The sequence below is a fragment of the Heterocephalus glaber genome, unplaced genomic scaffold (assembly GCF_053883595.1).
Source record: "Heterocephalus glaber isolate CG9 unplaced genomic scaffold, H.glaber_assembly_v1.0 deba00000818, whole genome shotgun sequence".
NCBI lineage: Eukaryota > Metazoa > Chordata > Mammalia > Rodentia > Bathyergidae > Heterocephalus > Heterocephalus glaber.
The window spans coordinates 14,380,484-14,400,406 of NW_028258164.1; the positions used below are offsets into that span (position 1 = coordinate 14,380,484).

A 19,923-nucleotide genomic window follows, 5' to 3' on the forward strand; every position below is an offset into this window, starting at 1 on the left:
GTCACGCACAGTTAGTGCTACCCTCTGCCCCTGTGGAGGTGGGGGGATGTGAATATTACACACCTACCATTAGAAATAAGACAGTTTTATCCTTTTTCCCCTGATAACTTTAGGGAAACTGTGGGAAAGAGAAGGTGTTGTTTTTAAGACTTTATTTGCTTCAAGGGATCCGAAACTATCACAGTGGTAATGGAGAAGAGGCCCATGAGTATCTCCACAAGGTAAGACGAGCACATGGTGACCGTTTCCATTTTCACCGGCTTTTATCCTGCTCCCCAGAAGTGAGTGTTTTATAAACTCAGCACTTAGTGACTTGTTAGAACCATGCTTCTCTCAGGCCTGTTCTCCCTTTTGGGCATCATGGACTTGAAAAGTATAATGACTTGATTTGGTCAGCAGTTTCTATCCTGTCATCTCACAGCCTAGAGGTGACAGGCCAGGCTGCAGGAGCAGCTCAGGTCCAGGGAGTTTTACTGTACAGATGGGGATAATGGATCCCAATCATGTCCAAAACTCCCAGCCTGTTCGCTCAGGTTGTGTTGTGGGTAAGCTGTGGGACCAGAGTTCATGCTCTTACTATTCATATTGGTAATAGAAGGGCCGGGGATTTAGCTCAGTGGTTTCGCCGCCTGCTGCGCAAGCGCAAGGACCCGAGTTCAATCCCCGGTACCAAAAAAAAAACAAAAAAACTTGGGCTCATATTGGTAATAGGTTAGATGTAGAGTTTCAATCTGAAATCTGACACGCAGGGTCAAGCATTTAGCTCAGTGTTTCTGCCACCTGCCTCGCAAACGCCAGGTCCCAAGTTCGATCTCTGGTACCAAAAAAAAAAAAAAAAAAAGATGATGAAATCTGACACACAGTAATTCACATTGGGTACACACCAGTTCTTTAGGGTTCCACCTTGTGTTACACTCTTAGTGTTGCTCCAGCCACCTGATTCTTAGTTTCTCCCTGTCTGTAGGCACGGCTGCTCTTCAAAGAGCTGCACATCGACCCCTCAAAAGTGCACAGCCTAATGCAGCTGGGGTTCACACCTCAGGAAGCCCGGCTCGCCCTGCGCGCCTGCGATGGCAACGTGGACCACGCAGCCATTCACATCTCCAACCGCAGAGAGGTAGCTCTTCACGCACCCTGTGCCTGTGCTTTCAGAGGTTGTGAAATGTGACGTGTAGCACAAATACTTCCAAAATGCCAAGCTCCCTTGGGTATGAAAGAACACAAAAGATCAAACAGGGTATCAATAACAAGGCGATGTCACCCCAGATCAAAAAGGAAAGAGGAACGTGTCTTTTAATACATGAGTTCCCAGGCAGCACAGCTTCCTTTGTGGTGGAGCTTGGACAGGCAGTCCTCTCTCACTCTTTCTCCCTCTCTCCATACCACAGTGTATATCTGGAAACCGTTCTAAAGGAGGCTGAGTTGTTCCATGGAGCAGTTGCATGGAAATGCGCTGGGCTTACATTCTTGCTTAAAAACATGAGTCAAACCATAAAAACAAGGAACATTGCATTATGAAAGCACAGGTTAAAAAATATAGTCATGTCCAACAAGTGCATTAGAGGAAGCTTTAAGGTTGTGGAGCTGGGGGAAGCCTTATGCTCCTGAAAAGGCCCTGAGGCCCAGACAGCTGCTGGGGTGTGGTAGCCATGGGCTGCTTTCCTCCTTTCCAGAACAGAGACTTGCACTAGCTTCTCGCAGGTCCTTTCTAGCTGTGAACTCCAGCCGATCACTCTCTAGAATCTCCTCACATATGTGTTCCCTTATTTGGTGAGGAGAGCAACCTAAGGGATTGCTGGGGGCCAGGAAGGGCCCCTGGTCCTCTGCCTGCCTGGTCCCCATGGGCCAAGGATGTGGGGCAGCTGGGAGGTCAAGGGGCCATGTGGGCATCTCCTTCCAGAGCTCCAGCTGCCCTGCCTGGTCCCCAAGCCTGGCCCACAGGTCTTGCTGCAGGTGTCAGTGACAGGGCAAACAAGCACTTGGGAGAGCTGAGTTCGGATTTGGTACTACTGGAAAAGCCGCTGCTGTTGATAATTGCATTGGTCCCTTCACTGTTACTTAATTGTCAATGAGAGTTCATAGCATTTGGAAAGCCAGGGTTTTAAAAAGATGTCATTTGATCATTTTGATTATTACACCTTACTGTCTCACAATTATCACATCATTCAGTTCTACCTGTGACTCCCTTTGAGGCCTTGAAGACAGTGATTTTCCTTTTATAAACAAGGAGAATTGTGGGTCAAAAACTGACTTTTAAAGTATAGGGGAGACATTTGACCCAGCTATTACCGTGCTGGGTAACCTCCCAAAAGATTTAAAAGCATCATACTACAGCGATATATACACATCCATGTTTATAGTGGCACAGTTTGTAATAGCTAAATCTTGGAATCAGCCCAAATACCCATCAACTAGTGACTGGATAAAGATGTGTTTGTTTGTTTGTTTTATAAAATGGAGTACTACTCAGCCATAAAGAAGGATGAGCTTGAGACATTCATAGCTAACTGGAAGGACCTTGAGACCATACTCTTAAGTGAAATAAATCAGACACACATGTTTAAATACTGTATTCTTTCTCTGTTGTGAGAAACCAAAAGTGGAAATAAGGACTGAAATGTATAATGGATGTTGAGAAATAGGAAGAAAATGTTCAAATGGGAAGGGGAACAAGGGCGGAGGGAGGGAGAAAGGAAGGAAGGGACAAGAAAAAAAATGAAAATGGGAAAAATGGGAACAAAGCTTTTGTACATAGGGAGGGGAGGGGGCTTGAGGAGGGGAATGGGATAAAATAAAATTCATTAAAAAAAAAAACAACTATAGAGGAGAGCTGGTACACACCTGTACCCTCAGCTACCCAGGAGGCTAGGCAGGAGAATCACAAATTTGAGACCAGTCTGGGGAACCTAGTGAAACTGTGTCAAAAAGAAAAAATAAAAATAAAAGCTGGGGATGTAGCCCAATGATAGAGTGCTTGCTTAGCATTGATGAGTCCCTGAGTTCTGTCCCCTTAAATGCCAAAAAAGTACAGTGGATTTATATGTACATTTACAAATTAAGCTCTAGGATTCACAACACAGACACCTCAGTTCCCGAGACTCAGTATGAGTGTCCACAGAACAGAGGGGAACAGGTAATTCTTGTACACAGGGCCCTGAGTACGGTGGAGGAAGTGGGTCTGGCTTACTGTGCCATGGCAGTCAGGCTGTGAGCTGTAGCTGCTCGCCTTCCCGGGAGGCCCTGCTGCCCGTCTTGCCCAGGCCTCAGCTTCAGGTTGACTCGAGAGCCTGCTCACACAGCAAGATGGACTCTACTGTTATGTAGGTGTTTCAGTGCAATGCTCTGAAATGTTACTTGCAGCGTTGTTTGGTCTAACTCTTGCTAGTACAAAGAGAAGTGTCCGAAAGCACTTTTCCTCCCGTGTATTTATGTGGTTGAAAGAAAACAGATGAGATGTCTGTCACTGAAAGAGGAGCTGCTGAAGGCTCCAGCGGGGTGCCTGTCTGGGTCAGGCAAGGCTTAGAGCCTGTGTCTGGTGGCGGGTTTTCCTGTCAGGAAGGTTGTCAGTATGTGTCTTCCCCTCTGTAGTAGAAATGGAGGGAAAGCAGGGCACCAGCTGGCAGAGTCATCTTGCTGGGGTGCAAGTTGGGGTGTGGGTGATGTGCACAGATGACACACAGTTGCAGGATGAGGTCAGTTTGGAGGCCTTGGTGGGGCAAGGAGGTATGAGTGGCCTCCCTGGGAGAAGGTACGGAGCAGTGCAGGCTTGGAGCACACGGGTGGGTGACGAGCCCACTGGGGAGGGCAGCCTGGGGATGGAACCACCTCAGCCAAAGCAGAGGCGGAAAGGCAGGTGCCTCACATGCTCTGGGAGCACACCAGCAGGTCCCTGATGTTAGAAACAGGGGTTGGGCCATGGATGCCTTCACCCACTGAATCCTGCCTAGTTCTCCTGCCAACCCTGTGGGAATTTTTACGGTGCTGCCGTGGCATCCACTTTCATCTCCCAAAACGAGGCCTCTTCCTGCTGCAGGAAGAAATGAAGGGCGCTGGGGGCAGGCACCCCAGAAGCAGCAGCACGGGCCACTGTCCCCTCTGCTCACTGACGCTCTGTGTCAGTGCAACCTTGGCCCAGTCATTCAGCTTTCTGGGAAAATTTGTCTCATTGGAAAATGAGATTGGATTAAATTAGTGTGGTTTTCAAACTTGTGGGGGTTTTGGACTTTAAAAAAACTTTTTTTTATTCCAGTGCTAGGGATTGAAACCACCCCATGTGAGGCAGGTGCTCTACCACTGAGCTGTATCCCCAGCCAAAATCCATTTATTTAAGCAGCTAAAAATGACATTTTTATGGGTGTTCCCATTTATAAAGTAAATACATGCTTCTTCCAGTCTGGGTGGGGGTGGGGGTGGGGAGAAGAAGGTACAGGAACTATCAGCAGCCAGCTCAGACACTTGTTCGAAGCAGCGTCTGTACCATGGGGTCAGATGGCTTTTGTCCCTTCAAGGATTCTGTGGAATGGACCCTTGCCACCTCAGGTTTGCTGAGTGTCAGCATCGTGGCATCAGCTGATTCACATGAACCTGGGCACCTCTTTACAGGCTGGGACACGGTTCCCGTGTAGGAAGCTCTTTGGCTCTGGTTCTTCCCAGCAGCCTCTGGCCGTGGCTGGATTCTGATGCTGCACAGTGGGGGTTGTGGGGCACCCCCTTTCTGCCTGGGCTGAGGCTCCACTTCCCCTAGCTGCCTCAGAGCAGTACCCAGGACCCCTTCTGCTGCAGGACTGGAGGGCTAGGGAGAGAGGCACCTCTTCCCTCTGTTCACCCTGCCTGGTGACCATGGAAGCTGGCTGCAAAATCTCAATCTGTATCCTGGTGGGCCTTGCTTTTTTCCTGAAGGAGCTGGCCCAGATCAGGCAAGAGGAAAGGGAAAAGAAGCGGCGCCACATGGAGAACATCAGCTCTTTGAAAGGCATGGGCTACTCTGCACGCGCCGCCAAGCAGGCCCTGCATCAGGCCGGTGGGAACCTGGACGAAGCACTGAAGGTGATGCATCCTGCTGGTCCCTGCTTCTAGCTGTTTGGCCTGATTCCTGGTGTGCACTGCTTTGTGGTCCTCCAGCCAAGTGGCAGAACAAGAGCAATGCCTTGGCTCCAGCTCAAGCCAAGCCCTCTGGCTGGGGGCATAGCGCCGGTCACACTGAAAAGTCCAGCTGCTCCTCCCACTTCCCCTTCCCCTTCAGCTCTGCCATGACTTGTGGCCTGGAGGCTCCTATGAACACTGCCCAGCAGGGTGGGGGACCCCCTCACGGCCCCACCGGGTCCTGCACTTAACTTTCTGTCCTTCCAGTAGCAGGTCAGGGTTGTGGCCAGGGCTGTGGGTGTGGGCAGAAGTGAGAAGTAATGGAGTCCCCACACTTGCAGATCCTCCTCGGTAACCCTCACATGTGGTGGCTGAATGACGAGACTCCTGACTCCAGCAGCCGCCTCGAGAGTCCTTCCCAGGAGGGCATTAACCAAGTGAGTGCAGCCTCCCTTGACAGGGCTGGAAAAACTCCCTTAAGGGGGCTGGAAGAACTGGAGAGCATCTTGTTTCCATCAGCCCCGTTTCTGCCATGGAAACCCAGCTCCTTGTGTGCCAGCAATGGCTGCTTGCATGCTGCCCCCATTGTTATATGGCACATGGTGGCCATTTAATTCACAGTACTCCTGGTGAGCGTGATAGCATTCAGCCTGAGGTGGCCTGTCCAAGATGACCTCACTTGACCTTTCCTGGAGGCCTTGTGCACATAAGGGATAAGGGGTGACTTGTCAGGAAGGGCAAGCAGTGTTCGTGCTGGAGTTGTTTACAAGGCTCTCCTCGCTGTGCCCTGTGGTGACAAGTGTGTGGACATGGCGATTCACGTAGCCCATGAGCTGAGGGGCTCGGTCACAGTCATCCCCCTGTGCTCTGCCCTAGCTGGTGTACATGGGCTTTGACTCAGCGGTGGCCGAAGCTGCACTGCGGGTATTCAGGGGCAGCATTCAGCTGGCGGCACAGACCCTCGCCCACCATGGCGGCAGCCTCCCTCCTGACCTGCAGCTGTCGGAGAAAGACTCCTCATCCACACCGTCCACGTCCCCTTCAGACTCCGCAGGTAGGCCCATGTGAGCTGGAGCTGGCAGGACACTGGCTGTGATTCTGCTGGCGTCCCTGGGACAGGTGTCCTTGGTAACCCACTCGCCCCCACCGTGTTCCCTGTAGGGACCTCCAGCGCCTCAACAGACGAGGACATGGAGACGGAGGCTGTCAATGAGATCCTGGAAGACATTCCCGAGCATGAGGAAGATTATCTCGACTCCACTCTGGAAGATGAGGAAATTATTATTGCAGAGTACTTATCCTATGTAGAAAATATAAAGTCAGCAACCAACTAAGCCGTGAACAGGAATAAGTACATTTCTGCATATAAATTCTGTCATTATGAAAAGTACAGCGCAGGTCTTTTGTTCTTGCTGTCCTCTGATGCTGCTCATGCGTACCTCCTCCTCGCGGTAGGAGAGGCAAGCAGGATACCCCGCAGGGATGAGAGCTTTGCCAGGGCCACAAGGGGCTCTGGCTCTGGCCCGGCCCGACTGTTCCCATCTGGGCCCTCACTCTGCCTTCCTGCTTGGATTCACACCCACCAGTGGGGAGCTGGCTCGCTGTTGTTCTGAGGGCATGGTGGCCCTGGGGAAGGTCTCCAGTGGGTGGGGAACAGGCGGGACATACAGACCTGGCTGCTTCCCTTCCTGTCACCCAGCCTTGTGCCTAGCTTCCTCCCCCACCTGCGGAGAAATCCTGTCATCCCTCCTGTGATGCCAGCTCTACTGGCGCCCCTGTCCCCATCCCACTACCCACAGTTGTCCCTTAGGGCTTCATTGCAACTGCTGGGGGCATAAAGGTGCGCCACAGACCTTCCTCCTGAAAGGCTAATGCTTTCTGCACAGTCAGTAGAACATACACTTGAAATTCAAGGTTGAAATTCAGACTTCATACGCATCCAGAATGCTTCACAATTTTTTGTTTTGTTTTGTTTTGTTTTGGTACCAGGGATCAAACTCACGACCTTGCGTTTGCAAGGCACAGTGCCTTGAGCTAAATCCCTGGCCCCACACAGTCTTTTATTAAATATGGAAGTTTTAAATGGTAACCAAAGCAGCTTATAATTTTGGATGAACATTTTTAGACTGCTGTCCTAGGAACTCACTGCTGGGATCTATCAGATTTAGACATATTTTCTCCCAGTTTAGGGTGACAATTTTTGTGACAGAAGATGGTTCCCAATGGGATGTGATCAGCTTTGTGTGGCTCAAATAACTGTCCCCTTGGATGTGCATTAGACGAGCACCTGCCTAATGCCTAGGGCATGGCTGGCAGCAGCCATGTGCAGGGTGGACCAAGTGCCGAGTGTTCCTGAGACCCTTGCTTTCCGGAAGCTCCTCTGATTGAGGGCAGGGTGAGCTGTGCACCACTGTCAGGAACCCACTTGCAATGTTGTGATTTTTGCAGAGTGGACAGCAGCCCAGATGGGAAATCTGAGCAGCAGTCTTCTGTTGTTGATCTTTTAAAATGGATGATGATGATGCTGGTGATGGAAATAAAAGATGAAAAGTGTATTTGTCAGCCTCCTGCAGTCAGTTGTGCAAAGCCGTGGTGTTAAACCTGGTGACCTGGACCCGTGTCCGGCACAAGTGTTGGGAGGAAGGAGAAGGCTGACCTCACAGCAGCGTCGGGAGGTTACGTGGAAAGATCAGGGCCTGGGGCTCTGATGAGATGTGGGGGTTAGCCAGGGCGGTGAGGAGCATGGGCCTCACTTGACAGTGCTGGACCTGGCTTTGGGGGCTGCCTGAACCCTCTGGCTAATGAGGCCAGTCCTGGGCGTGGTAGCAGGCTGGCTTCTGCTTCCTGACAGTTTTACACTTGATCTTAGCCAAAAGGCCGAGAAGTGATTCCTGCCAGTTTTAATGCCGGTGGAAAAGGCCAGGGCAAGACAGCCACACCAGGCTGATGAGCACCAAGTTGGGGCTGGGGGTCTCCTTGGGGAGTCGGGCGAAATAGCATTCCAAATTTGGGACAAGTGGCTAGGTGGGGAAAGCCTTAGCACCTTGCTTTCTGTGGCACCTCTGGACCCACAGGCATGGGTGGAAGGGAAGGGTGGGGGTAGAGTGTGGCTGAGATCAACCCCAGAACCTCGAAGGGCAGGCAGGGCCCGACTGGAGGGAGCCCAGGCAGGTAGAGGACCAGCTGGGGCAGGCACAGTGCAGAGGCCAGGTCAGCCTGAGGCTGCACAGTGATGGGCTGTGCTTGGCTGGTGCCCTTGATGCTGATCCCCTGGTCATCAGATTCTGTCTGCCCGGGGCCTGGTGACACTGCCATGCTGTCCATTTTTCTGCCCGGATATCCTTTAGTTTTCTGTCCCTCCCTTGGCCAACTGAATAGATTGATCAGAGACAAACAACTATTCTCTTCCTTTTAAAAAAAGATTTTGTGGTGCTGGGGACCAAGTGTTTTGCATGCCTACATCCCCAGCCCTGCTTTCTCCTGCAGACCAGCCATTGAACTGCACTCACCACATGACTCAGGCTTAGGAGCCAGGAAGAGGGACATCTCATCCTTGTATCCTCAGCACCAGCATGGAAATAAAGTCACCCATGTTGTTTGTTGTGCTACAGTGGTTTCACAGCAGCCTGCAGCTCCTCAACAGCTCCTGCTCTGGACAGATGGTGGTGGGAGGGTCTCGCTCTGCTGTGGCAGGAGATGAGGCTCTAAGCCCCCAGTGCATGTCACCTAGCCACATCAGTGAGTATCGCCTCAGAGCAGGAACGGGTTCCAGCCCAGGAACTCCTGGTTCTCTGCCTTGCCTCCTGCAGCGTCACTTCCACCTGGCAGGAAGCCCCTTGCTGACCCACAGAGCTTCGAGGAGAGGTGGTGGTTGTGATGCCCCCACCCCCCACGGGGCTGAGTGCTCCAGTGCTCCCAGAGAACGGCACCTGTGCCAGGAAGCCCTCTTGCCCAGTGTTTCCGGGTCCAGCCCAGAGCCCCATCACAAACCTCTGCATCTTTTTCTGCCCATGTGATGAGATCGCCCACCAGGCCTGGCATCCTGGAGAGAGTGCATTGCACCTGCGGGCCAGCATACCTTGGCCGGGAAACACATGTGCTCTGAGAAACACTGTGGGCTGCTGACCCAGGAGCCTTCCCAGCGAGATGCCAAGCTCTTCATGTCAGGCACAGTCACCTGTATTGTCCTACACTGGGAGCCAGCCAGGGACTGGCACAGGGCACTGTGGATGCACAAAGTGGAAGCACCAAGGGGCTGAAGAGTGCCCCTTGGGAGGTCAAGGGTGCTGGGGAGGCTCCTGGCCTCTCCCCTGCAACTCCTCCTGGCAGGACACTTGTGCTGCAGAGGCTCTGTGTGTGCCACCATGCCTGGCACAGTGTGGGCCAGCCATCGATTTGTGCAGGCCCAGCAGAGTGAGGCCCCTGGAAAATCTCCAGAGTAGGGACCCCAATGCCAACTCCTCACTCCCTGGCCTCTTCCACAGCCACTGTCTGCGGTGACATTGGTGGCAGCCCCTAGTCTCAGCCAGAAGGCAGAGCTGTCCCCTGTCCACAAAGGGAGCCAAGATTTGGTTGACAGAACAAACGTACCCAAGAGCACTGTTAACTTCGAAGACGTGTATTTGAGTTCTACATGAGGACTTCGGTGACAATTTTCCAAGGCAACAATCTGGTTCTGTGGCTTTTGTAAAGAAGTCCCCCTTACCACTCTCTGCATAAAGGGACTCCCCAGGGGCCTTCAGGAGCTTGGGGGCTCCCAGGGTGGACCAGGGGGCCGGGCTTGGGATGGGGAGAAGATGAATCCCTGGAGGCTTGGGGAAGCTGGCAGCTCTCGCCCAGGGTCGGGTGCCCGCCCTCTGGTTCCCAGAAAGCGATGTGTCCTCTAGCTCAGGTGGGCTGCAGGGGCACAGCCGTGACGCAGGCCACCCTGTTGCTGAAGAGGCGTGACAGGCTGCGCTTGCCTGTGGGCCTGGGGCAGGGGGCCTGGAGCCCACGCAGATCCCAGAGGCGCAGCGCACCGTCGTGCGAGGCTGTGTACAGCACATGGCCGTGCACCTGCAGGGGTGGGCTGGCTGTCAGGCACGGGGCCTCAGGGTGATGCTGGAAGGGGTCCCCTTCTGGGGGAGCAGGGAGCAGGGCTCAGGCCAGGCCTACCTGCAGGCAGTTGATGACAAGCGCATGGCCCCGGAACACTCTCTGCAGCGCTCCCGACTGGGCATCAAATGCCCTGGCACAGGCATCTCCGCTGCCTGTGAACACTGAACAAACAGCGACACATGGACTCTCTTAGTTCCCCAGCCCACCTCCTCCCAGGCAGTACAAGACAGGGAGTTGGGCCTCAGAGGGATGCCCCAAGTTTCCGAGCCAGGTCCCCACTCATGCTCCTCAGGAAAGCCAACTGGTTCCCGGGAGGCTCCTGGTCTTATGTCAGCCTGCACCCACTCCCCCTGCCCGTGCTCAGCCTGCCTGAGCTCCTGGGTGAACACGACCTTGACACTCTCCTCAGCTCCTCGCCTGCCCCCCTCAAACTCAAAGAGTCAGGACCCCAGGAAAGCAGAGTGTTGTGGGCATTGGGTGAGAGGGCAGAGGGGCGGGAGTAAAGTCTTAATCACCTGGCTGCTGCTGAGGGGGCGCTGTAGGGACCTCTGTCCTTCTCCATTACAGATCTTTGCTGGGGAGCAGGATCACAACCACATGTCCAGGTTTGGACACAGAAGAAGGCAAAAATAACCGCTCCAGGCCCACGCCTAAGTCCCAAGGGCTCCCCATGCTATGTTTACAGAAACCCATTTTTTCCCCCCAGCACCTTGGCTGTGAGGTCAACTGGAATTTTCCGGGTGACTCTTCCCTCCCCCATTCTTGGGGGACACTCAGGCCCCAAAAGCATTGACTGCTGCTGCTGGGCTTGTGATAACAGGGGGAGCAAAGGCGGGGCCTTGGGGGCTACAGTCCCACGCTCTGTGCTGGAGTGGGGCTGCTTCCCGAGGGGGCCGTGTGCCAGGTGTAAACGTGTCCAGCCAACTGGACAGAGCCAGCAGTTTGAGACAATCTGCCCTTCTTGTTTTCCAAAAGAAGCCTGACTCAACTTTCCAGTAATGTCCCAGATGAAAGACCCTACTTAAGCCTCTCTTGCAGGCAAGCGTTCTTTTTTTTTTTTTTTGCAGGCAGAGTTCTAAGAGCTACATGCAAAGACCTTTCAGTGGGGCTTCTGGGAACCATCTTAATGGGCCCTTCTCAGCTAGGAGATGCATCCCTTTACCCTTCCTCTTCTGCCTGCCTAAAACACAATACAAGCAGCTATCGTGAAACATGAGGAAGAAGACTGGGGGTGAATAGGTGGGCAAAGTGATAGAAAGGATCTGGGTACCCAGTGGCTCTGTGGAATCTCCTAGAGTACCAACCTGAGAGAAAAATATCCACTGCCTCATTTAAACCTCGACACCTGGATTTTCTGTTATCTGTGCTCAAACCTAAGCCCAAGTGAGGCCAAACCCACCACACCTTGAATCTGGCTGGGTTAAAAGGTAGCACAGTCTCACTTGGAGAGTCAGAATGTGTTCTTGGGACAGGCTTTTCACCCCAGGACCTCTGAAGATTTGAGTCACCCCACCTTTTGTTGTTGGTGGTGTTGTTTTGAGACACGGTCTCACTGTGTAGTCCACACTGACCTTGAACTTACTATGCACCCAGGCTTGGGCTCAAATTTGAAGCACTCCTGCCTCAGCTTCCTGAGAGCTAGGATTACAGGTGTGCACCACCACTCCCGGCTTTACGTTCTTTCTCCTAGAGGTGGGATGAGCCCCACACCCCCAAGAGACCATCTCTGAACAGACAGGGAAGGGCCCTGCCTTTGGATCCCTGGATCCGGGATCCCAGCTGAGGCTCAGTAAGGGAAAACCACACCCACGCCGGAAGCCAGAGGGTGTAGGGGCACTGGGCCAAGACAGTCACTTACAGGTCCCCGCGTGGAATTTGAGGGCGCTCACACTGCGGCGGTGGGCGGGGAAGGTGCGCACACACTGCCCGGCGTCTGCCAGCCAGCACTTGACGGTCCTGTCGGCGCTGCCCGAGTACAACAGCTGCTCCACAAGCTGTGTGGGGGTGGGGAGGGTCAGCCGGGGCAACAGCATGGGGAGAGGTTGCGCACAGGTCAGAGTGGGGAGACCCTGGCCCAAGGCTCCCCCACCCACACCCCCTTCAGAAGCACTGAGTCCAGCTGGTCCTTCCCCCCGGCACAGGATTGGCAGAGCTGAGACACAGCAGCCACCAGGCTTCATCCAGTCGGCTTCTGAACATGTGGCCTCCCTAACTGGTCCACTCCCCAAGGACAGGGACACATGCAACCGCCCATTAGCTCCAGTCAGCTTCAGCAGGGTTCTAGAGCACGGTTCCTGCCAGCCAAAGGGCCCTTTGTTTTTGTTGTTTTTAAAGACAGGCTCGGGGCCAGGGATTTAGCTCAGTGGTTTAGCCTCCTGCTGCACAAGGGCAAGGACCCGAGTTCGATCCCCAGTACCAAAAAAAAAAAAAAGGACAGGCTCTCACTGTGTCATTCAAACTGGCCTTGAACTCACTATGTAGCCCAGGCAGGCCTTGAACTCAAAGTGATCCTCCTGCCTCAGCTTCCTCCTGAATGCTAGGATTACAGGCGTGCACCACCACTCCCGGCTTTTGTGACTTTATTTTGAGATATGATGTTTAAAGAGGTAATTTAATTTAAAATGAAGTCATTAGGGTGGGTCCTAATCCAATCTGATCGATGTCCAGGTAAAGAGAGATTAGGACACAGACACACACGGATGACTCCTCCACAAGCCAAGGAGAGGCCTAAAGAGCAGCTGGCCTTGTGACAGACACCTTGATCTCTGACTTCTGGGCTCTAAGCCCTGCCCCCGAGGCTCTGTCCCCAGCCAGAGCCAGCTGGCACACAGAGGCATGGCAACTCCGAGGTGCACCTGAGACCCCGGGCAGCCTGCACCTCTCACCTCCAGGCAGATGATGGAGCCCTGGTGCTCTCGGAACACGCGCAGCTGCTCCCCGCTCAGGATGTCCCAGGCTCGGATGGTGGCATCGGTGCTGCCCGTGAAGGCTGTGCGGCCAAGCTCATCCAGCACTAGGCACAGCACGGCACCCGTGTGGCCCCGCAGCGTCTGGTGGCAGCAGCCACTGGCCACCTGCCACACCTTGGCTGTGCCATCTGTGCTGCCTGTCACCAGGAGGCCCCTGGCCTCAGCTTCCTCTACACAGGGAGCATCCCAGGGGGCAGAGTAGGCCAAGGTCAGGACGCAGTTTCGATGGCCCCGAAACTCCCGGGACACCTGCCCCTTGTCCACAGACCAGACGCGAGCTGTCCGGTCATAGGAGCTGCTGAAGAGCTGGTTGTTGGCAACCAGGATCCTGGAGCAAGAGGTGAAAGGCAGCGGTCAGGGCACAGAGCATTGCCAGAATCCATTCAAGCTCCAGGAGCACTGCAGCAGGATAGCCTCCTGCTCTCTGGCCACCTACCACACTCATCTTCCAGGGTCAAGGTCAAAATGCCCTCCTACAAAATGCCATCCTCCCTGATTCCCTGTCAGGCACCCCTCCCTGACTGGATGATCTGAGCCCCTGCTGGCCTAGCCCCTACTGCAGCAGGGATCAAGGCTCAGATCCAATAGAAACCAAGGCTCAGACCTAGCAGGGATCAAGACTCAGACCTTGTATCCTTGCTCTGCTCACAGTAGTGGCTCCACAGAGCTGTATAGGTATGAAGATAGGCATTATAGCTTGTGTCTAGATGTCCCCCCAAAGCCTCATGGAGACATGGGGGCCACTTTTCACAGGTGGCTAGATCTAGAGTGTGTGGTGCTGTACTCAAGAGTATATGATTACTAAGGACTGGGGATTGAGCTCAGTGGTTTCGCCACCTGCTGCGCAAGCGCAAGGACCCAAGTTGGATCCCTGGTACCAAAACAAAAAAAAAGAATATACGATTACTAAATCAGTCCACCGGTTGGTTTGGTATAGTTCTGGCTAGGACTAAGAGTGTGAATGCTACCCCTGCCTTCGGGCAGTAGCCTGCATAGAATATAAGGGACAGAAAGAGAGCTAACGTGCTCTCACCTGTCTGCTTGCCGTGGACTATTTCTCCTCTGTGATGCCCCTCTGCCATGCCACCCTGTCTTGGAGCCAGCCAATTATGGACTGAAACCTCAAAAAACTAACCCAAATAAACTTTTCCTCCTTTAACTTTGGATGTCAGGTATTTTGTCTCACCAATGAGAAAAGTAACTAAGACAGAAATTAGGTACCAGAAGTGGGACCTGACTATACCTGACCATGTGGTTCAGGAGAAGCCTTTGGAATTGGCTTATGGGAAGAGTTTGGAAAGGTTTGGAGATGCCAGCTGGAAAAGCAACCCTGGAATACCTAAGACTGTACTTGATGGAAGATTCTGGTCAGAGCTCAGAAGACTAGAATACTGATAGAAATACTGCGGTAAAGACCAGCTTCCAGAGGTTTCTGCTGTAGACTGCACTGACTGCTGGACTCCAGATAATGTGTGTTATATCTTGGCAGAAATTTTGTCTGCATTTTGCTCATGTCCAGAGACTTTGCCTGAGACTGAGATTAAAGGCAGCAGACTAATTAATCTTGAAGAATAAATTTCAAGGCAGCCTAATGAAGCCATGGCATGGCTACTATTGGGTGCTTTTTGACAGATTTATGTTGAGAATCAAAGCAAAGAGCCCAGCAGAATGATTCAAAACATTGTTAGTTTGGCTAGAAAGGAAGCTCCAGTAAAGTTGTAGCCTGCAAAGATGGAAGAGAGGAGAAATTGGTCCCTGAAGACTTGCAAGAAAAAGCCAAGTATTTCAGAAGACATGGAAAAGATAGCCTGAGGGCATCACAAGAACCAGCAGGACTCCAGTCTTTGAAGCCTCACAGTTGCAATGGTAAAAGACTTTGCTTTGGGAAGAGAGCCCCCAGAGCACCATGTTCCAGAATGGTGGCAGCCCAGAGAATTTGTTCCTTGGGACTGGGTTCAGAGTGCTCAGTGATCCAGGCACTCAACCCTTACAGCCAAGAGAGAAGGAAGCCTGGCTACTGCTCCAGCTGGAGGCAGACCCAATGTCACCCACATGGTGCTGGTTTTAGGTACATGCAGAATACAAGAATTGCTGGGCATAATGGCATGTGCCTGTAATCCTAGCACTTAGGAGACAGGCAGGAGGGTTGCCATGGGTTTGAGGCCACTCTGGGCTACATAGTGAGCTCAAGGCTGGCCTGAACTACAAAGCAAGACCCTGTCTCAAAACAACAAAGAACAGCTCAGAATGCAAGAGTTGTAGGGTCAGGAAGGCTTCCACTCAGATTTCAGAAGGCCTGGGAGGCCAGGAAGTGTGCCCCTGAGAGGGCAATGTGTGAAGCTGTGAGTGTGAAGCCAAAGATGCAGTGTAGACCCCAGAAGTTTGGAGAAGCCAGAAGTGTGGACCATCTGAGGAAAGCTGCAAGGAGGGAGCAGAGCTGGCCCCAGAGAGAAGCCATGGGAGCTAAAACTACCGGCGCCCTTTGGAGTTTACAACTCTCACAGACTGCTGGGGATACTGGAAGTGGGACTACAGGACTTAATGTTTGCCCTGCTGGATTTTGGATTTGTTTTGGTCCCATTCCTTTGTATCTATTTTTTTAAAATAAATTTTATTTTATCCCATTCCCCCCCTCAATCCCCCTCCCCTCCCTATTTTATCTCCCTATTTGTACCTTTTGGGATGTAAATGTCCATCTTGTGCCTTTGCATATTGGAAGTGTTTAGCTTTCTTTTCATTTGTTCAGGGGCTTGCAGCTAAGAGTGATTTAAATCTCAAGAGGAGACTGGACTTTCCAGCAATGGGGAAAATGCGAGGACTTTGGCAACTCTGGGAGATGGCCTTTTGCATAAAGGGATGTGCATGAGTCTTTGGGGGCCCAGGGGCAGAATGTCATGGCTGTGTCTCGATGTCCCCCCAGTGCCTCATGCAGTCATAGGGGGTGCTTTTCACAGGTGGCTGGATCTAGCGTGTATGGTGCTGGGATCAAGGGTGTGTGATTACTAAATCAGTCCACTGATTGGTTTGGCATAGTTCTGGCTAGGACGAAGGCAGGTAGCCTCACAGGATATGAGGAACAGAAAGAGGGCTGATGTGCTCTCCTCACCTGCCTTTTTGCCATGGACTATTTCTCCTCTGCCATGGCCCCCTCACTTGGACCCAGCAGCCTGGACTAAAACCTCTACAAACTGTGAGCCAAATAAACCTTCCTCCTTTCAGCAACAAGAAAGTAACTGACAGCAGGATGAAAGGGACAGGTGAGGTGGCTACCCCTTCTGGTCTGCCCAGGTTTCTGGGAATGCAGGACTTTCCAGTGAAAATCAGGAAATTCCAGGGCTAAGTGAGACCAGCTGGCCACCGGGGAATGGCTTTGATCCACTGGATGGCAGAGGCATTTCCGAGGGGGCAGTGAGGAATTCCAGAGCCTTTCCCACCTCACTGGGTCTGCTGTGTCCCCCTGGGTGATGGGAAGCAAAGCTGCAGTGGTGGGGTGGACTCTGCTATCAACTCACAGAGTGACCATCACACAGGTGACTGGGCAGCTCCGGGTCACAGCCCCCGTGGGAACCCAGGCTGGGACTGGCTGGGGCCAGGGAACTGTTGGGTGGAAGGCCAGGAGGAGCCCTTGATTTCTCGGAGCTGGCTGACCTCAGGCCCAGGGCCATCTGGGCAGGAAATATTCATGACTTCTCATTTTACGGAACTCTGTGAACTTCTCCCCAGGAAAAACAGAAGCGCATTCACCTTTAGTACAGAACTTCAAAGGCTGTTTACGGTCCCTTGTTAGGTCCCACACCCCAGGGACAAGGCCACCCAGGGCCCAGCAGGGTTGGCAGCTGGACCAGGTTGCCTCCCTGCTGGTGCGGAGCAAGGACCCACTCAGGCCAGGACTGGCAATGGCTTCTGCTCTTCCCAGGAGAACTTGAGCCTGGTGTCCTTTCCTACAAGTGGCGAACTGATGCAAACTGCATGAAATTTCAACTCCCCTGACTGGCTTCTTCCCTAGGGCATGCAGTAGATGCAGGGTTTTTCCTTTTCCTCTTTGCAGTTCTGGGGATGGAACCCAAGGCCTGGCACACACTACGCAAGCACACTACCACGGGGCCACACCCCAGCTCCAGGTTCAGATCGTGTCACAGCAGGTGATGTTGTGGGAAGGCTCTGGGGAATGGGGATGGCAGCTGCGTCCTGCCAAGGTGTGGCACAGTGTGATGGCTGGATACCAGGCCACTAAAGGATCAGTGTCTCCAAAGCTCATCTGCCTGGCCATCTCAGAAACAATGGGAGGAAGTGAGTTCTGGGTCCCCGCACTGGAACTCAGCTATTTCATGGTGCCAAAGTGTACCCAGGGCAGGGGGCTGAGACAGACACAGATGGAAGGTAGTATCTGTAGAATGTCTGTGTGTGCACAGGTGTGCACTGTACAAGTGTATATGTGTAAGTGCATCATGCTGTGATTGTGTGTTTGTGTGTAGGTGATTCATGTGTGCATGTAGTATGTATGGGCAACGTGCTGTGTACCTGTGTATGAGTGCATTTCTTTTGGGTTTATGTGCACACGTGTGCACCTTGGTCAGTAAACCTGGCAAAGCATAATTTCCACCTTGAATCACCCTTTTCCACTTCTGAGAAGTAGGTGACAGTAGTCCAGGCTGGCCTCAAACTCACAGCAATTCTCCTGCCTCAGGCTCCTGAGTGCCAGGATTACCACCATGTCTGGTCTGTCCCTGTTGCCCACCAGTGGCCCTGGCTTTGGCACATCCTCTCCTCTGTACCTGCTCAGCCCAGCCCTTGGGCTCCTCCCAGGCAGGGTCCTTCTGCCAACGTGGCTTTAAGGGACCCCTGGGGAGCCTGGGGCAACCATCACAGGTATCAAAATGATCTGATCAGCAAAGGCATTTCCAAGACCCCGCTCCACCCCAGACTCAATAAGGAAAGGAAAAATCTAGACCTAGAGGAGGAGAGGGTGTGCTTCTGACAGCTGCCTGGAAAGAGGCTTACAAACACCCTCAGTTGCATCTGCAGGACAATCTCCCCCTCAGAACCCTCAGTCTACCCTCAGGTACCAATTTGCAGCCCCCCTGGAACATCCCCACCAGTAGGCGGGGTGGCTCTCCCTGCACCCAGCAGGGGCAAGCATGGTGCCAGGCTCCTGGCAGGGGTGTCCAGCCCGATCCCTCCTCCTCCCAAATCCTGAACACCCAAGCAGCCCCAGGCACTTAGCACTTGGGCCTAGGGACACTTCTGTCCTGGGGCTCAGGTGCCGTGTGCTCCCTTCCACTTACTGAGTTTCCCAAGAACCCACATTTCTGGCCTCTGTCTCCCTCTGCCTGGCCAGCAGCCCCGCCCGCCAGGCCGACCTGTTGACGATGGACGTGTGTCCCTGGTACACCTGCACACACTGGCCTGTGTGCAAGTCCCACCGCCGGATGGTGCAGTCGGCGCTGCAGGTGAAGGCGGCCCCGTCCTCCAGCTGGCAGAAGGTCACGTAGCTCTCGTGCCCTGCAGGCGAGAGGGCCTGTGAGTCGCCCTTCGGGGGCAGCACCAGCTCCTGCTTTCTTCTGGGAAGCAAGTTTGGAAGGAGAAGGGAGAGAGGAGGGCCAGGTGGAAGGGCAGGTGGCACTCTGTAGTTGACGGTGTGGGTGTCGGACCCCAGGTGCACCAGGAACAGTGCAGGGAGCTCACCCGCCCCCAAACCCATGCTCAGTCTCCCAAGATCTCCTTTTCTCCCCCTCTTTGACCTTCTGTTTTCTTTTGTTTGTTTGAGACAGGGTCCAGCCTTGAACTCACTATGTAGCCGAGCCTGGCCTCAGTGATCCTCCTGCCTCAGCCTCCTGACCGCTGGGATTACCGGCGTGCGCACCTATGCCTGGCATTTCCTTTTAGTCTTCCACATACTTGGAGCTCTACGTGCTCAGCAAACACAACATTATGGAGGTGGAAGGAGCGGGGGTGGGTGGGTGGGCCCTTAGTGCTGCTGCTGCCTGGATTCATTCTGCCACCTCTCCCCATGTGGCTCCTCCCTCACTTGGAACGGGGACAGGGACAATCTCCACGGCACAGGTCACCCTGCAGTTACAGTGGCAAGCACCTGGTGGATGCTGTGTGTCAGCTCCTTTTCTTATGCTCACGCTGAAATACAGCAGTGGTGGGAGCAGCAGCTGTCAGGTCCTGGGCGGTTACAGGACCGCCAACGTCACCTTACCCGGAAAAGCCATGTGGCAGATGTGACTGAGTTGAGGGTGCTGACGGGGGCAGATGCGCTGGGATCGCACAGGGTGGCCCTAAACACCAATCGAGAGTGTCCTTACACCAAAGAGAAGCCCACATGGAACGGCCACAAGCCAAGGAGTGCTGGCAGCCACCAAACAGATCGTCCCCTTGAGGTTTCAGGAGTTGGCCCTGCTGACACCTCAGCTTGGCCCAGGGACACTGATTTTGGACTTCAGCCTTCAGCAACCAGGCAAGAATAAGCTGTAGTTGCTTCAAAGCACCTAGTGTTCCAATGATGGGGACAGGGGACAGAGGGAGACACTGAGGACGCCTCTCACCTTCTGAGAACCCAGCCCAGCCGTGCAGTCGGTGGGAGGGGCCTGCAGTTACCAGGCCGGGCACTTTCAGGGGACGCTGAAGATAGGGCGGCTCTAGCAGGGGAGAGCAGAGTTGGGGCTGCACACTGGAGACTCGAGGAGCTTCTCAGGCCTGGTGGTTGGTGCTCCGCAGATATGAGGCTGGGGCCCAAAGGCAGAGGGCCATGCAGGGTCGGGGATGGGGC

General features: G+C 53.5%; 2 protein-coding genes across 6 annotated transcripts in view; one reads left to right on the top strand and one right to left on the bottom strand.

Moving 5' to 3' along the window:
- Positions 1 to 7,637, top strand: part of Nub1 (negative regulator of ubiquitin like proteins 1) — a 31,272-nt gene extending 23,635 nt beyond the window's left edge. For both annotated transcript variants that reach the window (XM_087207707.1, XM_013078025.3), the window contains exons 10-15: positions 114 to 221; positions 965 to 1,117; positions 4,900 to 5,046; positions 5,424 to 5,519; positions 5,959 to 6,136; positions 6,244 to 7,637. In XM_087207707.1, the coding sequence (XP_087063833.1) occupies positions 114 to 221; positions 965 to 1,117; positions 4,900 to 5,046; positions 5,424 to 5,519; positions 5,959 to 6,136; positions 6,244 to 6,416 (855 nt within the window). In that variant the 3' untranslated portion in view covers positions 6,417 to 7,637. The remainder of the gene's footprint in view (positions 1 to 113; positions 222 to 964; positions 1,118 to 4,899; positions 5,047 to 5,423; positions 5,520 to 5,958; positions 6,137 to 6,243) is intronic.
- The window catches only part of Wdr86 (WD repeat domain 86), a 30,175-nt gene that overhangs the window by 1,309 nt on the left and 8,943 nt on the right, over positions 1 to 19,923 (bottom strand). Inside the window, exons 2-6 of one of the 4 annotated variants that reach the window (XM_004860369.4) lie at positions 18,434 to 18,650; positions 13,065 to 13,476; positions 12,038 to 12,173; positions 10,237 to 10,340; positions 4,224 to 8,728 (exon numbers count right to left, since the gene is read on the bottom strand). In XM_004860369.4, the coding sequence (XP_004860426.1) occupies positions 8,699 to 8,728; positions 10,237 to 10,340; positions 12,038 to 12,173; positions 13,065 to 13,476; positions 18,434 to 18,650 (899 nt within the window). In that variant the 3' untranslated portion in view covers positions 4,224 to 8,698. Of the gene's footprint in view, positions 1 to 4,223; positions 8,729 to 9,684; positions 10,138 to 10,236; positions 10,341 to 12,037; positions 12,174 to 13,064; positions 13,477 to 18,433; positions 18,651 to 19,923 lie in introns of those variants that run through there. The other 3 variants (XM_004860368.4, XM_004860367.4, XM_021240914.2) reach the window with 3 other exon arrangements.